The sequence below is a fragment of the Syngnathus scovelli genome, chromosome 10 (assembly GCF_024217435.2).
Source record: "Syngnathus scovelli strain Florida chromosome 10, RoL_Ssco_1.2, whole genome shotgun sequence".
Taxonomy (NCBI): Eukaryota; Metazoa; Chordata; class Actinopteri; order Syngnathiformes; family Syngnathidae; genus Syngnathus; species Syngnathus scovelli.
The window spans coordinates 2,595,023-2,620,057 of NC_090856.1; the positions used below are offsets into that span (position 1 = coordinate 2,595,023).

Consider the following 25,035-nt stretch of genomic DNA (forward strand, 5'->3'; position numbering starts at 1 on the left):
CTAGGCCACTGAACTGGTGTTGTTATGGTGAGTTACTGTATTTGGTGATCCAATTGATCCAAATTTTACATTGGCTAGCTATAAATTGTTTTAATATAAATAAACGCACTCATCTTTGTTGCCAGAATGCATTTTTAACTTGTTGTACAGTTACTATGGAAACTAATGACGCATTCAAAATTCTTCGGACATTTTAACTTCAGTTTTTGTTAATCTCCAAATCTCAACCCACGAGGACGTATTTGGACAAAACATCTTGAGTCGTTATAAAAAAATAATTGTAATTTAAAATTGCAAAATATTGTTGACGTCTGGGGTCAAATGTGTTTGGAAACTTTGTTACGAACCATTACATATCAAGGGATTCATTTCTACTCCAACTTTACACTCGACCTAAAATGCACCACGGGCACAAACAACTAGCTAGCTAGATAGCGCGCTTGCTGAGCGCAACATTTGGGACTTGAGCACTTCGTTCAAGCCTAAATAATGGTAAGTTGAGTAAAACTAATCTTTAATATATGACAGACAACGCGAACACACTATTTGTTAGCTTTAGAGTCGCCTCCGGGTGAAAAACACAGTCGAAAACAGTCAATTGTGTTCCCACGGTTGCTGACTCGCTAGCATAACAGTTAAAGTGAATTGACGGTTTGCCGTATTTTTTTCTCATAATATAACAAATTGTGGTGAACAAATGTATTCTGAATGTTCGTTTAGTTTTGGTTTAGCGAGTTAAAAGTACTTTTGAGATTTGTATCAGTTGTGTCAGTCATTTGTTTCAATTTGTGTCCATTTTCTGTTACTATGGAGATTGTTGCACCATTAGCTACACGTGTTAAAGCTATCAAAATTCATCACTTTTTGTCTTAAAATAAAATTTTAAAAAAGTTTGGTAATAATTATTACGCCTATATGGCGTGCCATTTCACCATAATTGCCCAGGGGGCTCTCAAACGCTAAGCAAGACCCTGGTTGTCATGGTGATGACTAAAGTTTTTCAATTTAAACTAAAAATTAGTGCTGGTGTACCTAATGTTTTTGTCTCTTTTTTGTTTAGGAGGATAAGGAGCGCTTTGCCTTCCTGACCGATTGGTACGACCCGGCGGCATCACTCCTACGGCGCTACCAACTCTTTTACTACCCCCATGACCACTCTGTGGAGATGGTACATTGTTTTATTTATTTATTCATTTACATATACATTATTAAATACTGTACAATCCTCAATGAGAAGGATGAATGTAAATATACATAATTAAATTTATTCTGGGGTCATGAAGTGAACAGACGAAGACATAGTTGATGTTTATTACTATGCTGACGGCGCTGTTTATTTTAAGTCAGGCCTTTCCGTGCCTCATTAGCAACACAAATTAAGTTGCTGTTTATCTCCATTAATCCACGATAATGGATTGTTTTGTGTTTTCATGACAGTTTGACGTGAAGAATCAGCGCATCTTTCTGAGGCGGACCAAATATGAAGAACTGCACCAGAGGGATTTGTTTGTGGGCAACCGGGTCAACGTCTTTGCGCGGCAGCTCAACATCATTGACTACGCCGACCAATACACGGCCAACAAGCTGGGAAGCAAAAAAGAACGGTAACGACCTCACCTCGTCAACAAAAGCTGCCTCCGGTTTATTTTTAGGAGCTTCTTAGATATGAGCGCGGCGTCAGATCAGAATAATCGTGCTTGACTAGGTCAAATGATGACGTGTCATTTTTCACGTGCTATTTTGGAAGCAAATCTCATCCTGTTTCACATTTACGGCGCATGTCTTAATCTTAAATCACATGAGAGCATTTCGTGCTCATAAAAATTGTAATAAAATGACGCAATGTCGTATACAGGACCCTCGCGTTGCTTAAGCCGGATGGCGTCAGCAAGATCGGAGACGTGCTGGAAATGGTCGCCCAGTCCAACCTGATGGTCACCAACGCCAAGATGACACACTTGACATGGTAATTTAATGTAGGAAGCATTTTTACTTTCATTTATTCCCTGTCCAAGATCTCCCCATTGAAATAGTTTAAATACCATGAATCTATTTCGGCTCGCCCGTGCAAAAAAAAAGAAAAATGCATTGCATGTTTTTAATAAAAAACAATAGACATCAGAGGGGGGGAGGAGAGAGGAGAACCAGTTGTAAAACAGGCCAAGATCCAGATGTTGGGCATGGTAAGAGACTAGTTGCATACATTACCAGGAACATACTGAATGAATTGCCAATTAATCAGCCCTTTACACACTTTTATAGTAGGAAATATTGATGTAGTTCTCATTCCCCGAGAGGCCCACTATGTTTTATTTATTTCACTTGTTCAGCTCGCCTCATTCGTTCCCTTACACAAACAATAAACTTGCGTTCTATCGTTGCACCATAGCCTTTTATGCTTTTTACACGCCAATCACAGTATATTTTCATTTCAGGACCCAAGCTGCAGACTTTTATGTGGAGCATCAGACAAAGTCCTTCTTCAAGTGAGTGTAAATGTTGCGAGCGGGTGACGCCATTTGCGATATTACGTAACAGCTGACGACAAAACGATAATTTGCCAACGAAATGAATCAATGTATTTGTTGCTAGGCAATTAGAATAAGTGTTTCACAGCTCACCAATGAGAGGAGATTATACAGTTGTTGCTAGGCAGAAAAAAATAGGGACAATTCACAACCAATCAAAACAGATCATGCAGCTGTTACTAGGCAGACTCACAACGGACACGAAAGGGTGCAGATATGCTCAAATTATTCCAAGGTGTCAAACATTGTATCGCAATTAACGTCATTGCTATGCATTAAATATAAAATACACATTAGAACGAGCTGATGTATTTATATACAGTAAATATTTGTAAACGTGTCTGGCTCCTCTAGTTCCTTAGTGCAGCAGCTTTCGTCTGGTCCCGTGATTGCCATGGAGCTGGTTGGAGATGAGGCCGTGTCTGTCTGGAAGAACCTCCTGGGAGCCTCGGATGTGGCGGCGCCACACAAGGAGACACCACAGAGCGCCCGGGGGCACCTTGGAAGCGATAAGGCTCACAGCTCCGACTCCCTCACCGCTGCAGCCAGAGTAAACCGCTTCCGCGTCCTTTCCAGTCTTTGTACCACGCATGTCCCCATTAGTATAACGGCAACACCAATCTTAAATGTCCTAGCAGGTTTTATGCCCTCTATCCCATGTCAGTGTCATCCCTCATAAATCTTCATGTTCCCACTCGTCTTTATGTCCCCCCGCTATTCTCTCTCTTCATTAGTCTTGGCGCCTGGCAAGTAGGCGCCATGTTCTAATGTAGCGTTCTGTTCACGTGGCGCAGGAGCTGGAGTTCTTCTTCCCGACCACCATCTGCCACGGGCCTGTCAACACGGCGCAATATTCCCAGTCCACGTGTTGCATTATCAAACCACACGCTGTCTCAGAAGGTAAGCGGCACGAGAGAACCAATGAAGAATCAGTGAAGTCATAAATTATTTCAAATTACTGCGTATACTTTTGTGACCCTCTCAGCACACCTAAATCCTTGGATGCGGACCGGCGGCTTATGAAATGTTTTGGATTTAAGATTTTTAATAGCCAGGAGCCACACCAGCGTGAAAAGTTGTCGAGGGAGTTTGCGTCTCGTGTCGAGACATGTCAACGATTGGTTAAATAAGCCTAAGAACGAATCTCTGATGCCGGCCACGATTGCGCAACCGGCAGTGAATGCTCAACTGTCATGCTGTTGCACATGTTATACTTTCAAAGTTCATCTCCTGAAATGACAAAATGGTTCGTTGAGTTGATTTCGTCGACTCGGGGGCGACGCTGCGGATGATTTGCTCGAATCGGTTCTCTGACTGGCATCCATCTTGTCAGAATCACTATTCCAGCCGCACAAATCTCATTCCAGACAAGTCCGCAGCGTCATGGCGGCTGAGTACCCCCCACCCGCCCCGCCCCCGTTGGCGGTCACGCGCTAGCAAACGCGCCGTGCAGACATGACTGGAATAGAAGAAGCTTCTGTTGCCAGGCACCCACAAGTAGTAGCGGGTTGCCTAGCAACAGGAGCAGCTGTTTTTTTTTTTTTTTTTTTTTTAAGAGGGGGGGGAACACACGAGCCAAACAAACAGACTGAGCCAGATTGGCAAACGTGTTATCAGCGTCCTCCTGTGTGACCTTCGTCGTCTTTCTCTCACAATCTGTCACGTTTTCGATTTCGCCTGACTCTCACGGGAGCGTCCCAAAAGTCAGCCGCGTAAAAAACACGCTGCTGCATTCATGCGACTGATATGAATTCGTTTTGAATTTTTGTCGGCAGGGCTGGCCGGCAAGATCATCAACGCCATCGCTGCGGCTGGCTTCTCCATCTCAGCCTTGCAAATGGTAGTAAACACGCTGGCCCACTCCGTTATGTTTTTCACGACTACCACCACACACTTTCTTCGACGACAACTACTCCCTTAGCGACTACTCGTAGTTCTTTTAATGTTCACTCCCTTCACACAGTTCAAAGTGGACCGAGCCAACGCCGAGGAGTTCTACGAAGTTTACAAAGGCGTCGTGGCGGAATACATGGTGAGTACGATCTGTGACTTCGGAGCACGCGATTGGTGTGGTTCATTCTCGTATTCCCTACAGGACATGGTGACTGAGCTGTCTTTGGGACCATGCTTGGTGCTGGAGCTCCAAGGCGCCGACGTAGCCAAGACCTTTCGTGACTTCTGCGGTCCTGCCGATCCGGTGAGTTGCTAACCAAAACAGCAGCACCTACCTGCATTTTGCCACAAAGTGATGTCTCGTACGTTATTTGAACAATCTGCAGGGGGAGTAAATTGCCTCCCTAATGCGTATCAGTGACACATTCCCATGATGATGTGACCAAGTGAGTGTGCGATCACATGACTGACGCTGTCAGAGGTCATGTGCGAGTCGTTTTTGAACTTCGGGCACACCCAACAAGATGATTTGCTTTTGTGGATTAGATTGTTGATTCTTCTTGTTTTATTTTTTTCACTTTCTGCAATGATTACTTTTATTTTCACAAGTTAGATTTTATATTAGTGATTTATTTTAAATTATGTTGTTCATGCATAGTTTTATTTTTTTATTGCATTTAGTTGTCTATTATTTTTTCTCTATAGCTCTATTTTTATTTATTTTAAATGTATATACTCGATATGAACAACTCCTTTTTTCTTATTATTTAATTGATAACTATTGTTTATTTAAATTCTTAATTAAATCATCGTTTGAATATGACACGTAGCGATGGCGTCAGCCCATCTGCTTAGCGGGTTTCCGAAGCGGCAACACATGTTTTTGCTTTACGGGTAAACTTTCAGCAACGCAACTGATGGACGCTCTGCCTTTATCCGAAATAGAAACGCTATTGCAGTCCAACGTCGCATGCTGTTGTGTAACTTCCAGGCATCTGACGACACGTACACACTCGCACACGCACATCCCAAATGCGTCATCAATGTGTAGAGCGTCTGATTGATAAAGAGGAGTGGCGTCTTTTATTATTAGCACTGACAGTCACCCACTCATGCGATGTGGATCTATACGTCAATAGTCCATTCTGGCCATCAGCCACACTCGGTGACCTTCGCACCACAGTCGGGGCCTCGCTCCAATTGGTTGGCATGGTGGGTCTCGTCCCCCCCCTACCCCGAACATCGCGTCCTGCGTCTAGCTCGGTATCGAGCCAGCCTCATTAGTTTGGCAAGCGGAGCCAAGCAGGATGTTTGCTCCTGTGACCTGTCTAGGAATCATTAGCCAATTAATTAATCTTTTTTTTTTTTTTTTTTTGCTGCACACTCCTCTGCATACTAACGACAAGGTGAACATAAAAGAAATATATGTCTGAATTATTTAATTGCTTTTTTTTTTCTAAAAGAAATTATTTTTTCATTTTTTAAATTACGTTTAAAAAAAATACTCGTTCTCTTTTTATTCAAATTTCACTAGAAATTAATTTCCAGTGAAAATATGATCTAGTTGTAATTAGGAACAAAAAAATTTATTATATTTTCCGATTATATCCAATGTTTTTTCTAATTATTTAAGTTTTAAAACGTGTTAAGAACAAGTGTAATTAATTTGCTGAGCTGTTTGTTTTTTTAAAATGAAAAACAGTGCTGAGTCACATTCCCACTGACAAGCTCATTGCCCCGCGTCGCCATGGCAACAGCGCTCAGCGTTCGAGCCATTAGCTTTCATATCACGCACCAGCAGCTCCTTAACTACACAAACGCACACATACGCTCTGTCACATCGTTACGCACGGTAATACTTTGTCAATTTGATTAATAGTAAAAACAAACACCCTGTTTCAAGGTTTCTCTTCGTTTGTCCCCCTCAGGAAAAAAAAAAATCCTGAAACATGAGCTGGGACATATTTAGGCACTTGGTGTGCTACAAAGGTTTTGAGTTTTATCATAAACCAAATTCGAGAATGAATGTCGTCGGGAATTGTGTTCATGTGGCGACTTCCTCCCATTTACAAATAGGAACCGACTTTTCTTATGATCCGCTTTCTTTCCGCCATTCACTCCGTAGAGTTAACACTCGTCTTTGTGTGTGTGTGTGTGTGTGTCGGAACCCAACGGGCGGGTTTAATTTCCTGCCGGCAAGGCGTAATGACCTTCAGGGAAGGACACTGGCGGGCGGGATGCTGCCTGCGCTGCCATTTTGGGTCTAACACAAAGACAGCAGTCCTCACTTATTTACGTCCAGGTGTCCCTAATCTAATGTCCCGTGAGAGTCAGCTATTTGTTTCAGGATGTGGCTGGAGAGTACTTCCTGATGTGAATCTTATTACTCCCTTTGGTCCTTCCACAGGCCATTGCTCGCCACCTCCGTCCGTCCACCCTGCGAGCCATTTACGGCACCGACAAAGTCAAGAACGCCGTCCATTGCACAGATCTTCCTGAAGACGCCATCCTGGAGGTAGGTGTGACCCATCTCGGCCGAAAGGGGCAAACGAGAGCCCATGTGAAGTTCATATTTTTGACAAAAAAGGTCTCGGTGTATTCTCCAATGTAAAGGGAAGGAGTCAAATATTTTTGAGAAACTGTATTGAGTCATTTTCAAATGATTTGAGACTTAAAAGTCCGAGCTACATTCGTGAAACGAAAAACATTCGAGCTACGTCGGCGCAAATCCAGGAAATTTTGCCGCGCTTCGATTTCGTGACATCACTTCCTCTGTCACACCTGGAAACGGTGACAGCCAAAACCAGCAAGGTAAGTCAAGTTCTCTTTATACAAAAAAAATGAAGCGTAAATAGATAATAGAGAGGAAGCTATCAAATTGCTATGCGGTTAATACTTCAGTTTTTCATAAAACGTTCTTGGAAAAGTCAGTTTGAGTTTTTGATTTTTAAGGATGTGATATACTAGAGAAATTATGCTACAGTATTTCAAAAGATGTTTGCTAAAGCGACAACCTGAAAAAATGCTGCCTTTTACAGTGTGAAAGGGGCTGTTATACTCCCCCCTCCCCCTCCCACCCAACTTTGGTCTCATGACCACAGCGTGAACCGCGATCCTGCCCGCCTCAGATCTCTTACTGTGCGACGGGAACAAGAATGACGATGCGATTTGAAACAAAAGCTTTTGTTAGCAGCGGAGGGGTGAGGTGCTGGTGGTTGTGTGTAGGGGGGGCGGCAACATAATGCCTCTTTGTTAACCATTTGCCACTTGAACCTGAAGGGGTGGCCATTTTGTGCTCCTCAGGTGCAGTACTTCTTCAAGATCTTGGATAGCTGATCACAATCACGACACATCAAGACTTTATCCTTGATGAACTTCTGACCAGAAGACTCCTGACTAGTATGTGGATTATTAGTCATTTGAGGCCTGACCAAATAATGTGGCAATAGTTAGCACCTTTAAAATCAGCTATGTGAATTGCATAGAATATTTTGAGAATTTTAGTGTATAACTTATTATTTTACTCATTCTAACCGCTTAAAGGTAAATTGAACAACAAGGTCTTGGATAGTTGTGGAAAAAAAACGGACAAAGATGAATTTGTTGTTGTTTATTGTTTCAGCCAGATTAAATAAAGTGACCAGAAGACTCCTGACAGTGTTTTGAGTTTCTTCATTTTCTTTTTTTTTTTTTTTCTTAATTTTCTCAACATATAACGGGATACTGCATTGATACTCTTTTGAAATTATTTTTTTTCAACCAGCGACTACTTTGGTATCAGATTCAAAACATGACATTTCTGAAAGAGAAATAAAATGTACAACTGCATAAATATAAAATTCTTGCACCATGAACATGGCTAAAACATTCAACAGTATAGGACTGCTAGGAACTACAAAAAAAAACTACAAACAACAGATGGAGGGGAATGAAAAGCGTACACATGATGGATCCTTCCTTGATGGTATCCAGTACCGCGCTAGTATTTCAGTTAGTTGCACACGCACACGCGCAGACACACTCACGCAGAAGCGGACGAGACGAGATTTTACGACACAAACACGTCAGTAGTAATAAGTAGTAGTAGTGGAGTTTCATTTCTTTTTTTTTTTCTTTTACCTCAGACAGTATGGATGCGTCTATACGGCTCTGAAGGAGTGAAATTCATCATGTACAGCAGAATAAATATGATTTGCTATTGCTACGCCACATCCTAAAACCGTGGACAGACACGAAAAGCCCATGTGGGAATGAAGCGCGCACTTTTTTTTTTTTTTTTCTCAAATGGAATACAGTCCTGTAGAGCAGTGATTCTCAACTGGTGGTACAGCACCTAAAAGTGGGTTGAGGTGGCGGGCGGGGAGTAGAAAATGGCAGAGGCGCCCTCAGTTTACGGTACTGACGTATGGCAGTGTAGGATAGAATTAGAATTTTTAAGGACAAGTTAAAAATAAAAATTGTTGGCAAAAAAAAAAAAAACCTCAAACATGTATTTTAAAACAAAAATCAAGTACTTTTTCAGGAAAAAGGTCTTAATTTTTTGTTTTTTTTATTTTCAAAAAACAAGTCCAGATTTTTGAGGAAAAGAAATTTGAATCTTCATGGTCATAGTCATATATTTGGCAAAAAAAATAAATTTTGTTACCCTTAGAGGGCCTGTAACTCTGAAACCATTTAAATGTGTAATGGCCTCAGTATTTATGACAACAACAAATTGGAAAACAATGTTTTGAAATCAGTAATAATAAAAAAAAATAGTATCAATGTCTTTTTTAAAAAGGAGTTTGACAACAAACAAAATATTTCAACATTTTTAACGTGAGGACAATTTTGGCACGGATTTGGGCAAGAAAGATACCGTGCATAAAATGCCTTTAGTTTGGCACCTGTGTCCGAGGGCAGTGATTTCCCATCCACTGGGAAAGTTGACATTGGTCCAAAAGTTAGGATTTATCAAATCGCAAATAAAATGTGTTCATCTATCTATGCTAGTGATGTAAAGTGACAGGCAGAACAAGAAACATACTTTTCAAAACATTTTGTAACATTTTTGGGTGGCGGTGTGCAAGACATTTTCTTTTTTAAAATGTTTGAATATTGTGAGCTTAATAATTACATCATTGCCCGAGTCATTTTTAACTTACTGTTAATTTATTATTTTTTTTATCTGTAGATTCTCAGTCATCAGGTCGTAGTAAATCTGCAAAATTTCAATGGAGGCAACAGGATTTTTCATAAATTTGTTATTACAACAAAAATGACTTTGGCAATCATCCCGTTAGGCTAACAATATTTTCCTTGACTTAAAACTCGGGGAGAAACTGGAGTAGGGTAGCAAGAGTTGAGAACCACTGCTGTATTGTGTCATTATTTAAAGACTACTATAGTGGTGTTTTTTTTTTTTCTTGCGGATGTGACTTATCATCTCAGTTGGCTCTACGTGTTTTCTTTTGGGGTAGGGGGGGAGACCTGCTTGTCAAAACAAAGGGGGGGGGGGTGGTAAAGAGTGCGCGCCGACTGACCGACCGCCGGAAGAGGTCACGATTTGATGTTGAACTTGACGTCGAATCGTCCCTGATAGCGGTCCTTCTCGCTATACTTGATGTTGCCGCCGTACACCTTGCACTCGATGCGCACCTCCTGGTCCAGTGTTATGTTGGAGAACTGGATGGCCACCAGGGGCTGAAGGTAGTCGGGGTGGAGCTGCCGGCCGTAGTACGGGTAATACTGCAGCGGGAAGCTGCCTTCAAAGCCATAGTACTTAATCTCGCCGATCTTGTCTGCGTCCTCCTCGCGCTGATAAAACACAAAAGAGCGGGATGATTCTCAAGTTGGGAGTGCTGGCTGTGTAGTACAAGTGTTGTGCCAGCGGGGGCAGCACTGAGCTGTTAATTAAGAGCAAGTAGACGAGGCATATTAAGCTCTGGTAATAGTCGTCGTTCCCTCAGAGCAAAAAGTCTTGTTTGTATGGGTTGCTAGGCTAATTTTCTTTAGCATCTCGTGTGATACTGTATGCTAGCCACTAGGTTGACATTCATTCTATGCTCTTGGTTGCCATTTACAATGTTTGTTTGGAGAATAGTCCGCTTACCTTGTTCTTGCAGAAAATAGGCACGGAGTTGGGCTTGACTCGGGCTTGAAAAGGCACAGGCACATCATCATCGGTGGGGACCTGAAATCGCACATACAAAATGGCCGACAGTCAGGAGGTGTGCTCACCGCACGCTGCTCCAAAATGGTCGGTTCTGAAGAACGCTTGCTATGTCTTTAATCGTTACAATTTGAGAGTCTATCTTTCATGGCTGGCCATTTTGTTTTTTTTCCTTCCCCTCTCACCCACCTTGGGCCTGAAATTGACAATCCTGTTGAGTTTGACGATGATGCACGGCGATCCCTGCTGGAAGCCGTACATGCTGTCCGTCTCGCCCGAGCAGCTTTGCAGCCAGGACCTTTTGTAGCTGCAAGCTTTGCGCTGCCCTCTGTCGCTGTCAATGCTGTCGCGATCGCGGTACGGCTGAGGAGTGTCTGCGCGGCGAAAAGGTTAACACATTAACGATGCTTCGTTTTCATTTCGTGCGAGTCCATGCTGAAAACCTGCCTCCGCAGTCTTCGTATTTCATCAAGTCGGTTTGGCGATCTTCGTCGTACTGCACGAGGAACTTGTCAATGCTTTCCACGTACTTCTCATACGTCTTCCGGTCCTTGATGCTGAATGCGATCTCTGACTTTTCAGAGCGTGGCGTGTGTGACAAACCTGCAAGAAAGCGAGGAACGCTTGTGTAAATATACATCTGCCTTCAGACCAAACTTGCAAAAAAAAAATACCCAAGTGTGCCATCATTTTTGTCGAAGGATATCCTAAACATTTGAAGACATCCAGGCACTGTTTTAAACTGGAAGGGGTAAAAAAAAAAAGCTGAATGAGTCTCCTTTAAGTGCTCTCTGACAGCACTTCCGTTTCCTGCCATCTTTGTTATCAGGCGGAAACACGTTAGTCGTAGTGCAGATTTTACGCACGTGGGCCTTGTGAGCGTCTCCCGCCCTTTTCACCCATGACTCCATCACAGTGGAAATTTTTTTTTTTTTAGTGGCAGCGTGAAGAGAAAAAAAAAAAAAAACCCTCTCCCTGCTGCTTCCTTTATCAGTCACACCGCTGTAAACCAAAGTCGGCAGCTCGCCAGTCACGCCGGGCGGTAAACTAAAACTGCGAGGGGCTTCACAATGGCCTCTAAAAATAACGCCCAAACATGTGCTGCCGCTGCTGCCGTTTCCAACCCGAAAGCTTAGGCATTACAGAGAGCATTTTGTCCCGCTAATCAACAAGCTTAAAGGGGCCTCGCGCCGCACTGGGCCCCTCCATGGTGCAGGGCTGCAACGCTTGCTTGTCACCTGAGGGGGGCGCCGCCATTGACAGGTTTCCACGTGAGTGTAAGACAAAATGGAGGAAGCTATCTAAGAGATGCAGCGTACGTACCTGGGGGGGCCACCCGATCCTGGTAGGTGGGCTTGTACTTGCTCAAGGTGAGCAACATCACCTGAATGGTCCCCACAAAGATGGCCGCCAAGCATCCGTAGAAGATAACGTAGAACAAAAGGATTTTGACTGTGGACAAAAGAGAAGAGTAGGACGTTACACGTAGAACCTTTACAACGTCGGTGTCAAACTCGAGGTTTGGGGGCCGGGTTTGGTTCATGAAAACAAAGTATTGGTAAATGTCTTTTGTCTTTACGCTTCTTCATAACAAAAGAGAACATCATGTATCCATTGGATGACCTGTGGAGATGTGACGTTCATAATCCGAGGTCATTATCAATTTGCTCGATCTTTTAAAAAAAAAGTAGAGCAATGAGCGTTCTCGGGAGGGGGCGACTAGTCGTTTGCATGTAATTGACGGCTTTATGATGAACTACAACCACAAAGGATCCCTTTCTCGTCTCGTGGCGGAAAGCTTTGTGAGAGAACTATTGTGAGAGCGCCTCATTTTCCACTCCTCTCCGGTTGCGAGAGAGGGGAGCCATTTAGGGAAGCACAGTACAGGATAAGTCACCGGCCATTTTCCCCCCTCCCCCTGTTGTGTAGCATGCCGCCGCCACAACAGGTTTGGCAGAGAAACAACTGGCCGCAACAGCAGTTTGAATATTGACAAGAAACTGAGCGCATCTTAGCGGGACACGCAAAATAACGCCAAGGCCTCGTGCCTGAGATTGAAAAGTGGTCCGGTTGGGATTGAAGCAGCTGTTTTAAGCGAGTTTGAAATTTGACTCCGGAACTGGCTCAGTTGTGGCCTCCCTGAAAAGTAAAATGAGTGTCAGTGTAATGTGGCTGTACAGTGTTAGCGGTCATTTGGATGATGAATGAATCCGCTTTTTCGAATCAATTTGTGCGTAAATGACACGACTTCCGAGCCGATACAGACGTTGAATTCAATAGAAAATGTTGTCGTAAAAGTGTAATTACACAATATAAAGTTTTGCTTAATTACTACCAATCAAGCCATACATGTTTGTTTTGCTAGTATCCTGTTCAAGTGATGCTAATTGCTAGCTAGCCCTCATTCATTCAAAACACCATTTATCTCATGTCGGTTTCCCGTAGTCACGGCGGCATTCCCAAGGCGTTCCCCTCTGTTGCCAGTTACAAGCGGGACCCCTGGGAACCTGCTTGACAGGTCAAGCGTAGCTTCAGCCGAAAGCCCCCCGGGGCCACGTCAGACGCTGCCTCGGCTGGTCTCGTGTTAAACCACGGAAGTTTCAATTCATCGTAGCGTTACCGGCCTTCCGAGAGCAGCATCCATTTTGAGTTGCGCCCACGTGCGGCACTGGAAACCATAGCTAGCTTAGTTGCTAACTTTCTTGCTGTCAACACTTCCTATCAGATTCACTTTTGACTTTTAGCAGGAATCTCAACGTTTTTTTGTTTTACGAACGAGTGCCAGTCATTTGTGAAGCAAATGAGCGCTAAGAATGAGGTGTGACAGAAATAGCAGCGACAGTCAAGTTTGTAATTGTCATGCAAATGGTTGAGCACGTCGTTACAATAAAGGTGTAATAACTACGATAACTACCGCATACACGAATTTGGCTCCATTTTGACTCGGTAGACATGTTGCAGACAAACGTCGTGGGCAATTTTGAGTAGTCTTGATGCGTCGTAGCCCGTGTCATGTGACATACTCAACGCTTGGCCTCGCACAGCGGGCCAAACGGGGCCAAACGTCAAAACCCCGCACTTTTTCTCAAACTCAGGACGTACACGTGACAAAATTATCAACGGCACACGGTTGCATGTGTGCAGCTCAAGATAATGAGTCTGACTTGTGTAGACACTCCCCCACAACGAAAGTTACCAAACTCCCATTATGAAAATATGCCTTTGATAAATGTGCGTACAAATGCTGGTCTCTACAGTGATTCACTTTCCCTGAGGAAGTGGAGGCCTGGAAAATAATTAGCATTTGGATGCAGAACTTGTCAAAATTTCAATGCCGTATTCGATTTTGACATGGGCGTCGCCCCGAGGCAGATGAACACAAACACACACAGGAACAAGCACGCACGCATGTGGCTGGGGATAGTCAGTGTTTATCTAGCAGTTCGGGAACAGGCACAACAACCTGAAACAAGTCAATGGAAAGAGCCCCATCCCCCAACACACTGCAGCAGGAGCTTGTGGTGAACAAACCATCACCACATTCACGCTGCGCCCCCCTCTCCCCTCCCCTCCCCTTTTCATAGCCTTGCCCTCTCTGTGGTACGTTCACGGACACTCTGACCACTTTGAAGTCGCGTCAATCTTTTAAAATCACCATCGAAAAGTACGATTAATACAACCAATTCAATTCGGAGGCATTTTTGTTTCGTCGAGCTCTTCCCGCGGTGCGTTCAATGTCTAACCTGTTGCTTTCGAACATTTTGGTGACAGCCAGAAATGGTTGCCTCATTCGTTAGTGGTCGGGGGAACTCATTTTTTTTTCGGATGAATACGCGACAAAAGTCCAATTTCCTCATTTCGGAAAATATAACCTTATGTGTTCGACAGCACGGGAGGAGGAGAAGGAAAATTGCGGGGGGGGCTTGAGACATGTGAGTCGTGATCAGTTCGACAGTACCGGAATCGACGCATTCAAATGTGATTAACATGCAATTCAGGGGGCTTTTGTAAATGGGGAGGGGGTGGATCCACATCACGTGTTTATTACTAACCACGTCAAGCTTGATGAGGCAAACACTGACCGGAATGCTAACTATTCACCATGGAAAAAGTGCTCATTTTTAGCTTCTTTTGAGGGGGGAAACCATCCAATCAGATCCCCCTTATATATTTTCATAATCATTCGATATTGAACTAGCTTGTCGTGTTGGATGCTGGAGAAGTGTGATTGTAAGCTACAGGCTGATCACAACTTTCCCTACGAGAGAAAGTCGTTGCCCGGCACAGGCTGTCCTTCAGGGGTGACCTTTTTTTAAATGAACCCCCCCCACAACATGAACGACCGGCGAAGCCTTTATTACGCGTCAGATTTCCATTTCGTCAGGCCTGTGTAGTAAACTAGTTTGTCGTCATAAAGAGATTTTTTTTTAGCTCAAATGATCGATTCCGTTAACTGATCGATTCTGCTCATTTAATTGAACACATTTGAGTCGTTTTTCAAGTTCGCTCCCCCGTTTTGTTCTCTTTTGAATTCAAGCTGTCAATTTTCGCGGCGCCGCCGATTTCTCCAAATCAAAATGACGGCGCAAAAAAAAAAAAAAAAAAAAACTCCTGACAAGTCACGACGCTGCCTCGTCAGCTTCGGAGAGCTCGAACAGGTGCTGCTTTACCAAGCAACCTTTCTGTCGCCAGAAAATGGAGGAAGGTGGCAAAGGAAAAAAAACGATCTTGCGTCGTGACATTCAACAGTTGAAGAAAAAAAAAAGATCACTTACACCAACTGCCGCCGGTTCTTCCTAGAAACTCCTTCTTCTCGGAATTCCACAGAAAGCTCCTCCAGCCGCCGTCGGTGTCCTTATTCCCCGACATGATATAGAAGTCCCCCCACGCACGCACCGGGTAGCTCCAACTTTTGGTCTCCTATAATAGGCAACCCACGACCACTCGAGAGTGTATTGCGGAGGAATCGACTGCTGCGCCTCACCGGAAGCAAGAAAAGGACACTTTTTAAGCCCGCAGCGCCGCTTGAATCTCTCCCTCACCCCGCTCTCTCTCTCCCTCTTCCTTTGCCCCCTTTTCCCTCTCTCTATCTCTATCTCTTTTGCGTTCTCTCTCTCTCACGGTGCGCGACTCCGCCCGCAAACTCCCGCAATAAGTTACACAGCAAGAGGGAGGAGAGGGTCACAAAGGGGCAGCGAACGAACCAATCAGAGTGGCGTGCTGCTCTATGACGTCATGAGGAGGGGGGGTCCAAAGAAGGGGGAAAAAAAATGTCGTTCAGTTGCCAAGAGCTGTAAAAGACAAAATGGGCCAGGTGCCATAGCAACCGTACCCCCCACCACACGTCCCGCCTTCCTTATCAAACGTAACTGGTGACGCCACTCCCTTGATTGACGTGAATTCTAAGACGATGAAACTCTTTTGATTGATTGATTGATTGATTGATTGATTGATTGATTGATTGGTTGATTGATTGATTGATTGATTGATTGATATCTTTATTTTGGACATATTTAATATTTACATTTATTTTACAATAATACATATTTTATTTAAAATAAATAACACTTTTGATGTGTGGCTTCCAACTCAGCCTGACATCTATTATAACCCCAAGAAATTTATTTTCCCGCACCCATTCAATTTCAGTCCCATCTATTTCTATTCGTACCTTTATGTTCGCTATGCCATTGCCAAATAACATAAATTTGGTCTTACATACATTTAACGATCATTTGTCCCAGTCAAACCATATTTTTATTTTTTTCATTTCCTCATTTAACACTGATTCCACTTGTTGAACAAAATATATAGATGTCATCTGCAAAATTGACGAGTTTTAGATCTTTAGATACTTTGCACATATCATTTAAATACAAAATAAATAATTTAGGGTCTAATACTGACCCTCGAGTTTGTTTAAAAACCAGGAAACCAGGAAAAAAATAGTCATTCTGAAAATTGTCAACAGCTATTCCCATAGGTACACTGAAAAATAAAATCACCTTGCCTTCTTACCAGCTTATACCATAAAAATCTGGTAAAGATTTGTTCTGTGTTTGAAGCTATTTGCTGAAAACGTGCAATGTAGTACTCATTTGTGGAGATTAATAATTGATCATGATTTGGTTCCATTACACCTTATCATGCTCATTACTACCAACCGCAGGTTTGGAGAAGAAAATCATCCTCTAGTCAGAACAAGCAACAGGTAATTGTCATTTTCTTGTACACTCTTGTTTTTTTGCTCCATTTTTATTCGTAACAGACTAATGTTTTCATCTGTTTGTGTGCCAGATAAAATAAAAACTTGATGGTGGGACGTGGCATGGGCCCTAAACAACGAACCAATTTGGAATGTTGTTGCAGCTCCGGATGAAGGTGCGTGTTGCGGAATTCTCACTTTTGTTTGACCTCTCTAGTGAGTCTTTATAATGGAATTAGTGTAGTCTTTTTCATTTTAACAGTTAAACCTCAGGCTTGCTACAAATTCCATTCACAGCCTTTGTGCCCGCTAGGCAGTAAGTTTCCACCTCTAATGTGTGTGCGCGCGCATATGTGTGTGTGTGGAATATTGAGCCGGGATTTGGCTACCGAACAATTGAAAATTACGCTCCAATCTCTTCAAATCAGATTTATAATGAGCACAGAGACGGGAGCAACAGGGGGAGGTCTGATTTATGACCTGATTAGCTTACAGCCTTAGCTGTTCTGACATGTAGCTGCCATGCTACATTGGTATAGTTATATTTTGCAATATAGTTATATTTTTTTACAGAACTGTTCTCTCTTGTAAAGTGAGTCGAGTTCACTGACACCATAGTTTTATATATTTTACAAAATGGCCGAATGACAGCACCTCCGTATGACAGTTTATGGTCATAAATGTGTTATTACATTTGTAGTACAGTTAAGATGAGGGTGGGGGGGGATAACGTCTGCGTTAATGGCAATCCCTGGGGTCTGTTTTGACTCCATCCAAAAAGAAAACAGTGTAATGCAAGTCAGCCAGCGACTATTGATTTTTTTACGCGGCCATAGCACAGCAGGCCCGCCATGTTTGCACAGATGAAAGCGTCGCCAAGATTACCACGAGGTGCGGCATTCTGAGATGGCCTGTGGAAGAAATCTGGTATGTGAGGAGCCAGCCCGACTCTAACCTGTCAACAATCGTGTGCCTGTGCGGGCGGCCCCCTGGGAGTGGGCGGGGGTCAAAGATGGACTCCTCCGCAAAGTTGTAATTGCAAAACAATTTTTTTCCTCACGGGCAAGTTGCCATTATGAAAAAGCTTTACTCAATGGGCAGGCAGTGTATAAAGTAAAACGACTCGGTCTTTGAGGTTGGTAGACAGAGAAAATTAAATTTAAGTCAAACTAATATCTTTGAAGACACCTTACATAAAATTAAAGTCAAACTTTGGCGATGCCAGTAAAGTCAAAGTACTCACCCTTTGAAGACATCAAATTTCAACTCAAGACACCTCATGCTGTGCGCCAAATTATTTCAGCAAGCGCATTACACTTTTTTTTTTCCAGGCGGCACACACCTCTGCACTCATTTGAATTACAAAATTTGAATTTGCATTAACCTGAGTCTTGAGGTTAGCATGAAGCTATTCCAACGCGCCAGTTCACCCCAATGCTAACAAGCTAACGATCAACATGCCAAGTGCGGGCTAATAAACGTGCCCACAACAATTAGAGTGACACTTCATTTTCCTTTTTCCTCCAAGGTCTTTTCATCTTATCTCAGACACGCGCCCTCCTTCCGAACAACCGTCGGCGTTTATTTTTTTTCCGCTAATGCTTGCTCGGAGCACTGTGATTTGTCAAGGTTATTATGTTGGCCTTTTGGTCGAGCTCTTAATTACATTAGTGAAACCCAATTAAGCAGCAAAAGTCTGATGAGAAGCGGAATAGAATCATACTGGGAGACCTTTTGACACGCGAGCACAACGCCACATACCGCAGATTGTTTTCGTTTTCTGTCTTCGACGCCGTTCGTAATCGTAGCGGTTTGTATCTGTCAAAGGAAGCCGTACATCTTTGTCACGTAAACAGTTGTCATATTAAATTATACTGCTACCATCCAGTCACGCAGTTTTCCCGTGTCCCTGAAACATTGATTAAGGAACAATCATTTATTTATTCATGTCCGAAGGGCTTTTTATACATTTCCGAAAAGATATGTAGTTTGTAATTTGATTTATACTTTTATTTTCTTGACCCCGGGTCATACTGTGTGCAAGGAAACCGAGCGGCATGTAAAGGTTAAAGAAAACAATTGCCAGCGCGCACCAGGGTTGTAAAATACGATTACATTTATGGCTGTGTTTTGTTATCACGCTTATCACAGTAATCGTCGCAGTTTACGGGCCAATAAAGAATTACAATAAGTAAACATAACACCCAACGATGTCCGGACGATCGTATTTACAAAAAGGTACGAGCCAAAATCGATGTGAATACGATTTTGTAGTATTTTTAAAAAGCCCAAATATTGGATGTGATCAATTTTGCAGTTGTGAGGTTGGTGTAACTCCGAAGTCAGGCCACCATTGATTGTAGCCCTACATTCAACAAGCCCCGCTCCCAATGGACGCCCCAAAAATAGACAACAGCGTCTAAAAATACTCGCCGGTTGTGCTCCCGTTCAGGGCTCTTATTTTGGAACACGGGCCAGCGTTTTATTTCGGGATGCTTTGAAGATAATCATAAGGGGGTGGTGCGGAATTCGCCAGGCCCTCGAAGAACAAATGGATGCTTTCCCTCGGCTAATCAGGGTGACAAGAGATGCTCGACAGGTTGCCGCGGAGACCGAGGGACGCTTGGAAACAATGCGTCATTGGTTGACATGTCCTAAAGGGAAAGACAGTCAGAAGACAGACTTGTGATAGACTTTTTGTGTCTATTTTGTTAAGGCCTGGTACATTGCTTTAAATAATTTAATCCTGCAAAGAACAGACATGGAGTCTAATACGATGTCTGAAATCTTTCATGGGAAGATTATGTAAGCGGCATGTGGCAGGAGAATGATTGGAAATGTGACACCAAGTACATCAAATGAGCTCCTTTGCTAATTTGTCACCCCCCCCCCCCCACCCCTTAAGGGAACAAGCCAATGCTCGGTGATAGAGCACTTAGTGGTGTGTGTGTGTGTGTGTTTTCAGCAAATGCCCTTTTTTCCCATTTTAGGTAAGTAGCTTTTGCAGCGTGAGACACAGTATTGATACACTAATGGCTTTCCGAGTCTGGTATGGTATTATTCCATTTCCTGTTCGATCAGCTTTTGAAGCCGGCGGACTGTATTTCATTTTTTTTTCCCGCTAGTTTGTTTGTTTTTGGCTCCTGTTCCTAAACATTCATTTCCACGTGTGGTCTTTTTCAAAAACACGCTTTCTTGGTGTTTATTTGAAGAGGTCCACATGGCTACAATTACAAACAGGTGATGGAGTGACGCATATCGTAAGTAGATCGAGTCTTATCGTAATTACCGGGAATCGTATCACGGTGCATGGAAAGCGAATCATATGAGATTGTAAATGAAGTGAAGCGTATCGGATTATATTCAGAGTGAATGTGACGACGTTTTAAATTGTAATTCTCTTGTAACTGAAGCTAATCGTATCATAATCGGTTTGAATCGTATGATAATAAGATAAATCATATCCTATTCGAAACAAATTGTTTTGTAAATGCTTGTGTGGTCCAGTCGTCCTGCTTTTTCCACAAAACATCCTTTCTTGGTGTTTATATTGACGTGGAACACATGGCTACGATCGCTAACACGTGCGCGACTGCACGTGTTAGCGAGGCTAACAATGACGTCAATATTTGAATTGCATCTATTAAATGACAAATCCCACCTTTTAAGGCACACCTTTAGAAACTGACTGATAATTCTGCTCTCTTTTCTCAGAGTCCACCTTATAATGTCCGTGGAGGTCCAACGACTTCTGGACGGTGGCCCTCGGCGACTCATTTGTATCCACGCAAGATGCCAAACATCTGGAGCCTTTATAAGCGGGACTTTGCGAGGGAGAGCGCCACAAGTCTTCACCCGTCGACATGAATCCGGTTCTGGTGGTGCTGGCCTGGTCCCTGGTGGTCTCGGTCCGGGCTCAGTCTCCGTCTCAGTTGCATGATCACCAGGACATGGGCTGGGTCAACGGCTACCGTCAAGGTTTCAACTTCCAGTGCCCCCATGGCGAAGCCCTGGTGGCCATCAGGAGTTACTTCAGCGCCGCCGACGGTTCCGACCGCCTCTGGTCCTTTGAGTGCCAGCCCACGCCCGAGGGGTTGGGACACCCCACCGACTGCTGGTGGGACGACATCAACCGTGCCGGCCTGGAATGGTAGGTGACCTTCATTGTAGACCACGACAGCTAAAAAAAAATTGTCCGTTAAGTATTTTCGTCTGTTTTTAGTATTACGACTTTTTCCTAGTAAAACCTTTTGTCGTATATCACAACTTTATGTACTTTTTCGTCTCGCAAAATTGTCATTTGCATAGAGTCATGTGTCTTTTATTTGCGGGGAAGCATTTTGCTGGATTTTTGGAGGCTGCATTTTTTGGGAAATATTTTTATTAGCCACATACTAGCAACTGTCTTCCAAAAGTCTTTAGCAATTTCCCAAAAGCTTTTTTCGAGCCAAGACAAATATATTAGCAAAATATCTCGATGTAAGAACACACAACAAACAAATATGTATAAAATCAAATATGTCCCAGAGACAAAAAAAAAAAAGTCACAATAAAAGTTAAGTCATCTCCGGACTTGTCATGTGAAACTTCAGCGATTGCGCAACAACCGTGAATGAGCATCCAGCCAAACCGCTCCAATGGGCCACAAAGAAGCGTCGTAAAGTTTAACTTGAGATTTACTGCCTCCCAGGTGACTTGATTCAAAGACAAACACTCCATTAAGCACCACGTTTACTCGACGCTAACATACTTCATCTATTTGAATGAACGCCGGAGGGGGGGGGGGGGGGGGGGGAGCTTAATGTTGCCATGACAATTGTCTACACATGCCCGACACCACCACTCCCCTTGGACCTTAACATTCCCTAAACAGGTTGCACCCATATGAAAAGAATCATATGAGAATGACATGACTTGCTAACACCGGACTAGTAAAAAAAAGATATTTGAACACAAATGGTGCAGCAACACATGTAGACAAACATGATATATTTATACATATGCATTCCATGTGTGTGGAATAATAAGAATTTTTTTTTTTCTCTTATCAGGACTTCGAAGTGCACCCGTAACGGCTTGGTGACCGGCGTGCAGAGTAAATACTTTCCGAGCGTCTTGGACCGAGAATGGCAATTCTACTGCTGCTACTACAAACGCCGATGTCCATACAACTGCATGTATGTTTTCGGATATTGAGTTCAATATTTCTCAAGTTCGAGTAAGTTAGTGTTTCGAGTTTTCCTTTCATTTGGTTGAAACGGGAAAAAATGCATATTTAATCATCTCCGGGATTGAATTGCGTGTGACTTTTTACGACAGGATGACTAATGACGTTCCCGAATACCACCATGAGGAGGGCGAGCTAGTGGTTCCTAGCTACGGCTTCTTCATCCGAGGAGCTCAATCCACCTTCAGCGGAGTGCTAAGGTCAGTTTCTCTCAACTTCTCCTTGTGCTGCAGGACTCACAGCGATGTTTCCCCGCAGGGATCGCCAGTGGAAGTACATCTTGTGCAGGATGACCGACTTCGACTGCGAATTTGAGAATTTATAGACTCATCCAAGGAAGGTGTCGTAATTACAACCATGTGGTTACTTTCCGCGGGCCTTGTATAATTTACTAGCATGCAAAATCCACGTCAAAACATTTAAATAGCAAAAGTTATGCTCAGTTCCAAGAAGCTGTAGAAACTATTGTTCTATAACCACACGATTAAAAATATCAGATTTCCTTTCCATTTGGATTTATATTCTTTCACCATATTCAAGATTCTTTTTGGTACTAATAGTCTGAGCTGGTAAACCTCAAGAGGAAGAAAGAATTTCATAAAAAGCCAATTAAGGGGTAGAAGAAGTTAAGAAGTCACTTTGTTGGCTTTATCGTTTATCTCGCTTGTCCCCAACCTGGTCCGGCTCCAAAGTCCAGTTAACAAAGTCATTCGGAGGACACAATGAAGTGAGTGGGCCCTCTTTGAGGAGCACGCCGGGGCCCGAGCCAGCTGCTTTTCAGCACTGTTTGTTTACGGCAGCTGCCGTCTCGGGGCTGAAGGCCAAGCACGGCGGCGCTTGTGCCACTGAGCCGCCGACTCACGGCGAGCCACACGCCCGTTGAGGCCCTCCCTTGTCCTGACACCTCCTAAAAAAGCCAAAGTGGCCTGGCCCAGTGAGAACTTTTCTTGTTCTTTCGGGCCGTCAATCTTTGGACTTTCTACTCTGTAGACAGCAAGTATTCGGTTCTCATGGTGCGAGGGGAGGCTTGTTTGGACGAGCCCAAGTGGGTCAGCGCCATGCGGCTTGACATCCCCGCCGCCTGCCCCTGAGGCCTGCCTTGTTTATTTAAGTTCTCCTCCAGCCACAACCAAAACAGATGCCTCTTTTTTTTTCCACGTATGACAACAACCGCAGCGGGGTAGCCCGGTTGAGTTAGCTTATAAAAATAACACGATAACGTGTCACTAAAGGAAATCTAGAAGACGTTTTAGGACTAACCACCTGTTTCAATTGCTATAAATTAGCTAGTTATGGGATTCATGACTGAGGATAAGCGGTCAAAACACATTTTGGGGTTAAATACAACATCTGTGTCTACAGCTGGAATCCCAAAGTGGAGTCAAGAGGACTCTTGTGTTCCTCCAAATGACATCAGCACTCGAATGATGTTAGACACACTTCACTTTTATGAACCTTCTCGACGCCCACTGGTACGCAAGCAAAAGGAACACTCACAGGCTGGCACACGTTGGTGTTACGTCCCACCCGTGCTTCCCACGCACTTCATTATGATCCTCAACGTGATCCTGCGCAACGTGTCTATGCATGTGGCGGGTTTGATTTCATATTCAAAATGTTTTGTTTTTTTATTGCCTCACATTTTTCGATTGAGCTTTGTGCTCTTGGTCCAAAACCTTAAAAGTGAGGCTCTCTCTGTTCGGTGTCGATTTTAGCGCGAGTAGTCCATCAGCGGTTGGGCTCCAGATAGGAGCACATGCTTGACGGTGCGAGAAGAGCTTTTGTTTTGTATGCACACAATACTGTCAGAGCCCGGCTCAGCTCTCAGATTAACGGCAGCGCAGCGCTTTCATGCTGGCTGCCTTCACCTTTCACCCCTTCACCACCGCTTCATTCCGCTTTTCCCCCGAGTGTCCGAAGTGAAGCTGTTTATGTGGTAGCGAGGTGATCCATCAGATTTCTGTGATTGTCATATATCGATGGACGGCTCATATGTTGCGGCCTGCAGTGAACTTCAGACTCCGCCTCAGCCAATGCAAGAATGAGGCTTTTGTGGCCCAAACGTGGAGGCTGGGAACCAGAGGAGCAACCCGGCTCACCTTACGCCGCCCTGGTTCCCACACTGCCCTGAGGATGCTTTATTATTATTATCCTTAACCCTTAATCTCCACCGTGATATTACCCGACACCCCAAGCTGTACATCACGAGGGCAGTGTGTAAACATCTGCACCGAGCTCCCTCCTGAGATTTCCCAGAAGAGCGGATATTCCCATCTTGCTTGTGTTTTTCCTCCTAAAATGACAGCCAGGTAAAAAAAAGCAGTCTTTCCCCCAAAATGACAAAACATTCCGGATGATTAAGTTCATCATCATGTCTTTTGGGGCCTACACCACAAAATTTGGTGGGAAAACACCCCCTCGATATAATTAGGCCACCCACTCAACTCCAAATGGGCACCTCCGACAGCATTACCGCCTTTGTACTGCCACCCAACGCATAATGGCTGCCCCCATTACCGCCGTTGTACTGTACACAGTCATTAAAACACTCATGGCGAAAATGTCGTGTTGCTCAGTTTCCCTCCTCGCTACCCTGACTGCGTGCAATCCCAGCACATGAGACAAGAACAACACTACAGAGGCTTTTTCTCACGTCCACACAGTCTCTCTCTCATGGTGCCACCAGCAGTGTGTCATGGAAAAGTACTGCAGCAGAAGAAGAAGCACCAGGGAGGGCTGTCGTCAGTCACATATCAGACGGCCTTGGATGCACGCACAGTCATCCAGACAATAAAAAGATAACCCCGCCAGCTTCTGGTTTTCCGAAGGCAGACGTCGTTATCTGCACCCCGAGGCGGGGTCGTCTAACAGATTTGTTTGTGCCCTCCAGCTGGAGGCGAAACCCATTACAGGTAGAGATTGATGAGGCAGCTCAAGGATAGCCAACGTGTATTGCAAATGGACGTTGAAGCAATACAATTTTTTTTTTTTTTAATAGGTCGTGGCCCAACGCAAACGTTTAGTGGGCCAT

At 43.8% G+C, this 25,035-nt stretch overlaps 3 protein-coding genes across 3 annotated transcripts; 2 read left to right on the top strand and 1 right to left on the bottom strand.

The window, feature by feature from the left end:
- The first annotated feature begins 347 nt into the window (after positions 1-347).
- Positions 348-8,076, top strand: nme7 (NME/NM23 family member 7). The gene is made up of 12 exons (XM_049723343.2): positions 348-492; positions 1,061-1,168; positions 1,438-1,604; positions 1,856-1,966; positions 2,436-2,486; positions 2,883-3,078; positions 3,323-3,428; positions 4,304-4,368; positions 4,492-4,560; positions 4,624-4,725; positions 6,829-6,936; positions 7,725-8,076. Exons 1-12 carry the CDS (start codon positions 490-492, stop codon positions 7,755-7,757), a joined length of 1,119 nt encoding a protein of 372 aa, XP_049579300.1. The 5' UTR covers positions 348-489; the 3' UTR covers positions 7,758-8,076.
- On the bottom strand, positions 8,017-15,711 carry atp1b1a (ATPase Na+/K+ transporting subunit beta 1a). Its single transcript, XM_049723470.2, has 6 exons — positions 15,348-15,711; positions 11,896-12,024; positions 11,020-11,175; positions 10,762-10,946; positions 10,513-10,593; positions 8,017-10,217 (listed from the first exon to the last, which is right to left on the bottom strand). Exons 1-6 carry the CDS (start codon positions 15,439-15,441, stop codon positions 9,960-9,962), a joined length of 903 nt encoding a protein of 300 aa, XP_049579427.1. The 5' UTR covers positions 15,442-15,711; the 3' UTR covers positions 8,017-9,959.
- Positions 15,712-16,840: 1,129 nt separating this feature from the next.
- dpt (dermatopontin) lies at positions 16,841-22,511 on the top strand. The gene is made up of 5 exons (XM_049723562.2): positions 16,841-16,953; positions 20,492-20,927; positions 21,829-21,954; positions 22,097-22,204; positions 22,263-22,511. Exons 2-5 carry the CDS (start codon positions 20,641-20,643, stop codon positions 22,327-22,329), a joined length of 588 nt encoding a protein of 195 aa, XP_049579519.1. The 5' UTR covers positions 16,841-16,953; positions 20,492-20,640; the 3' UTR covers positions 22,330-22,511.
- The last annotated feature ends 2,524 nt before the right edge of the window (positions 22,512-25,035 follow it).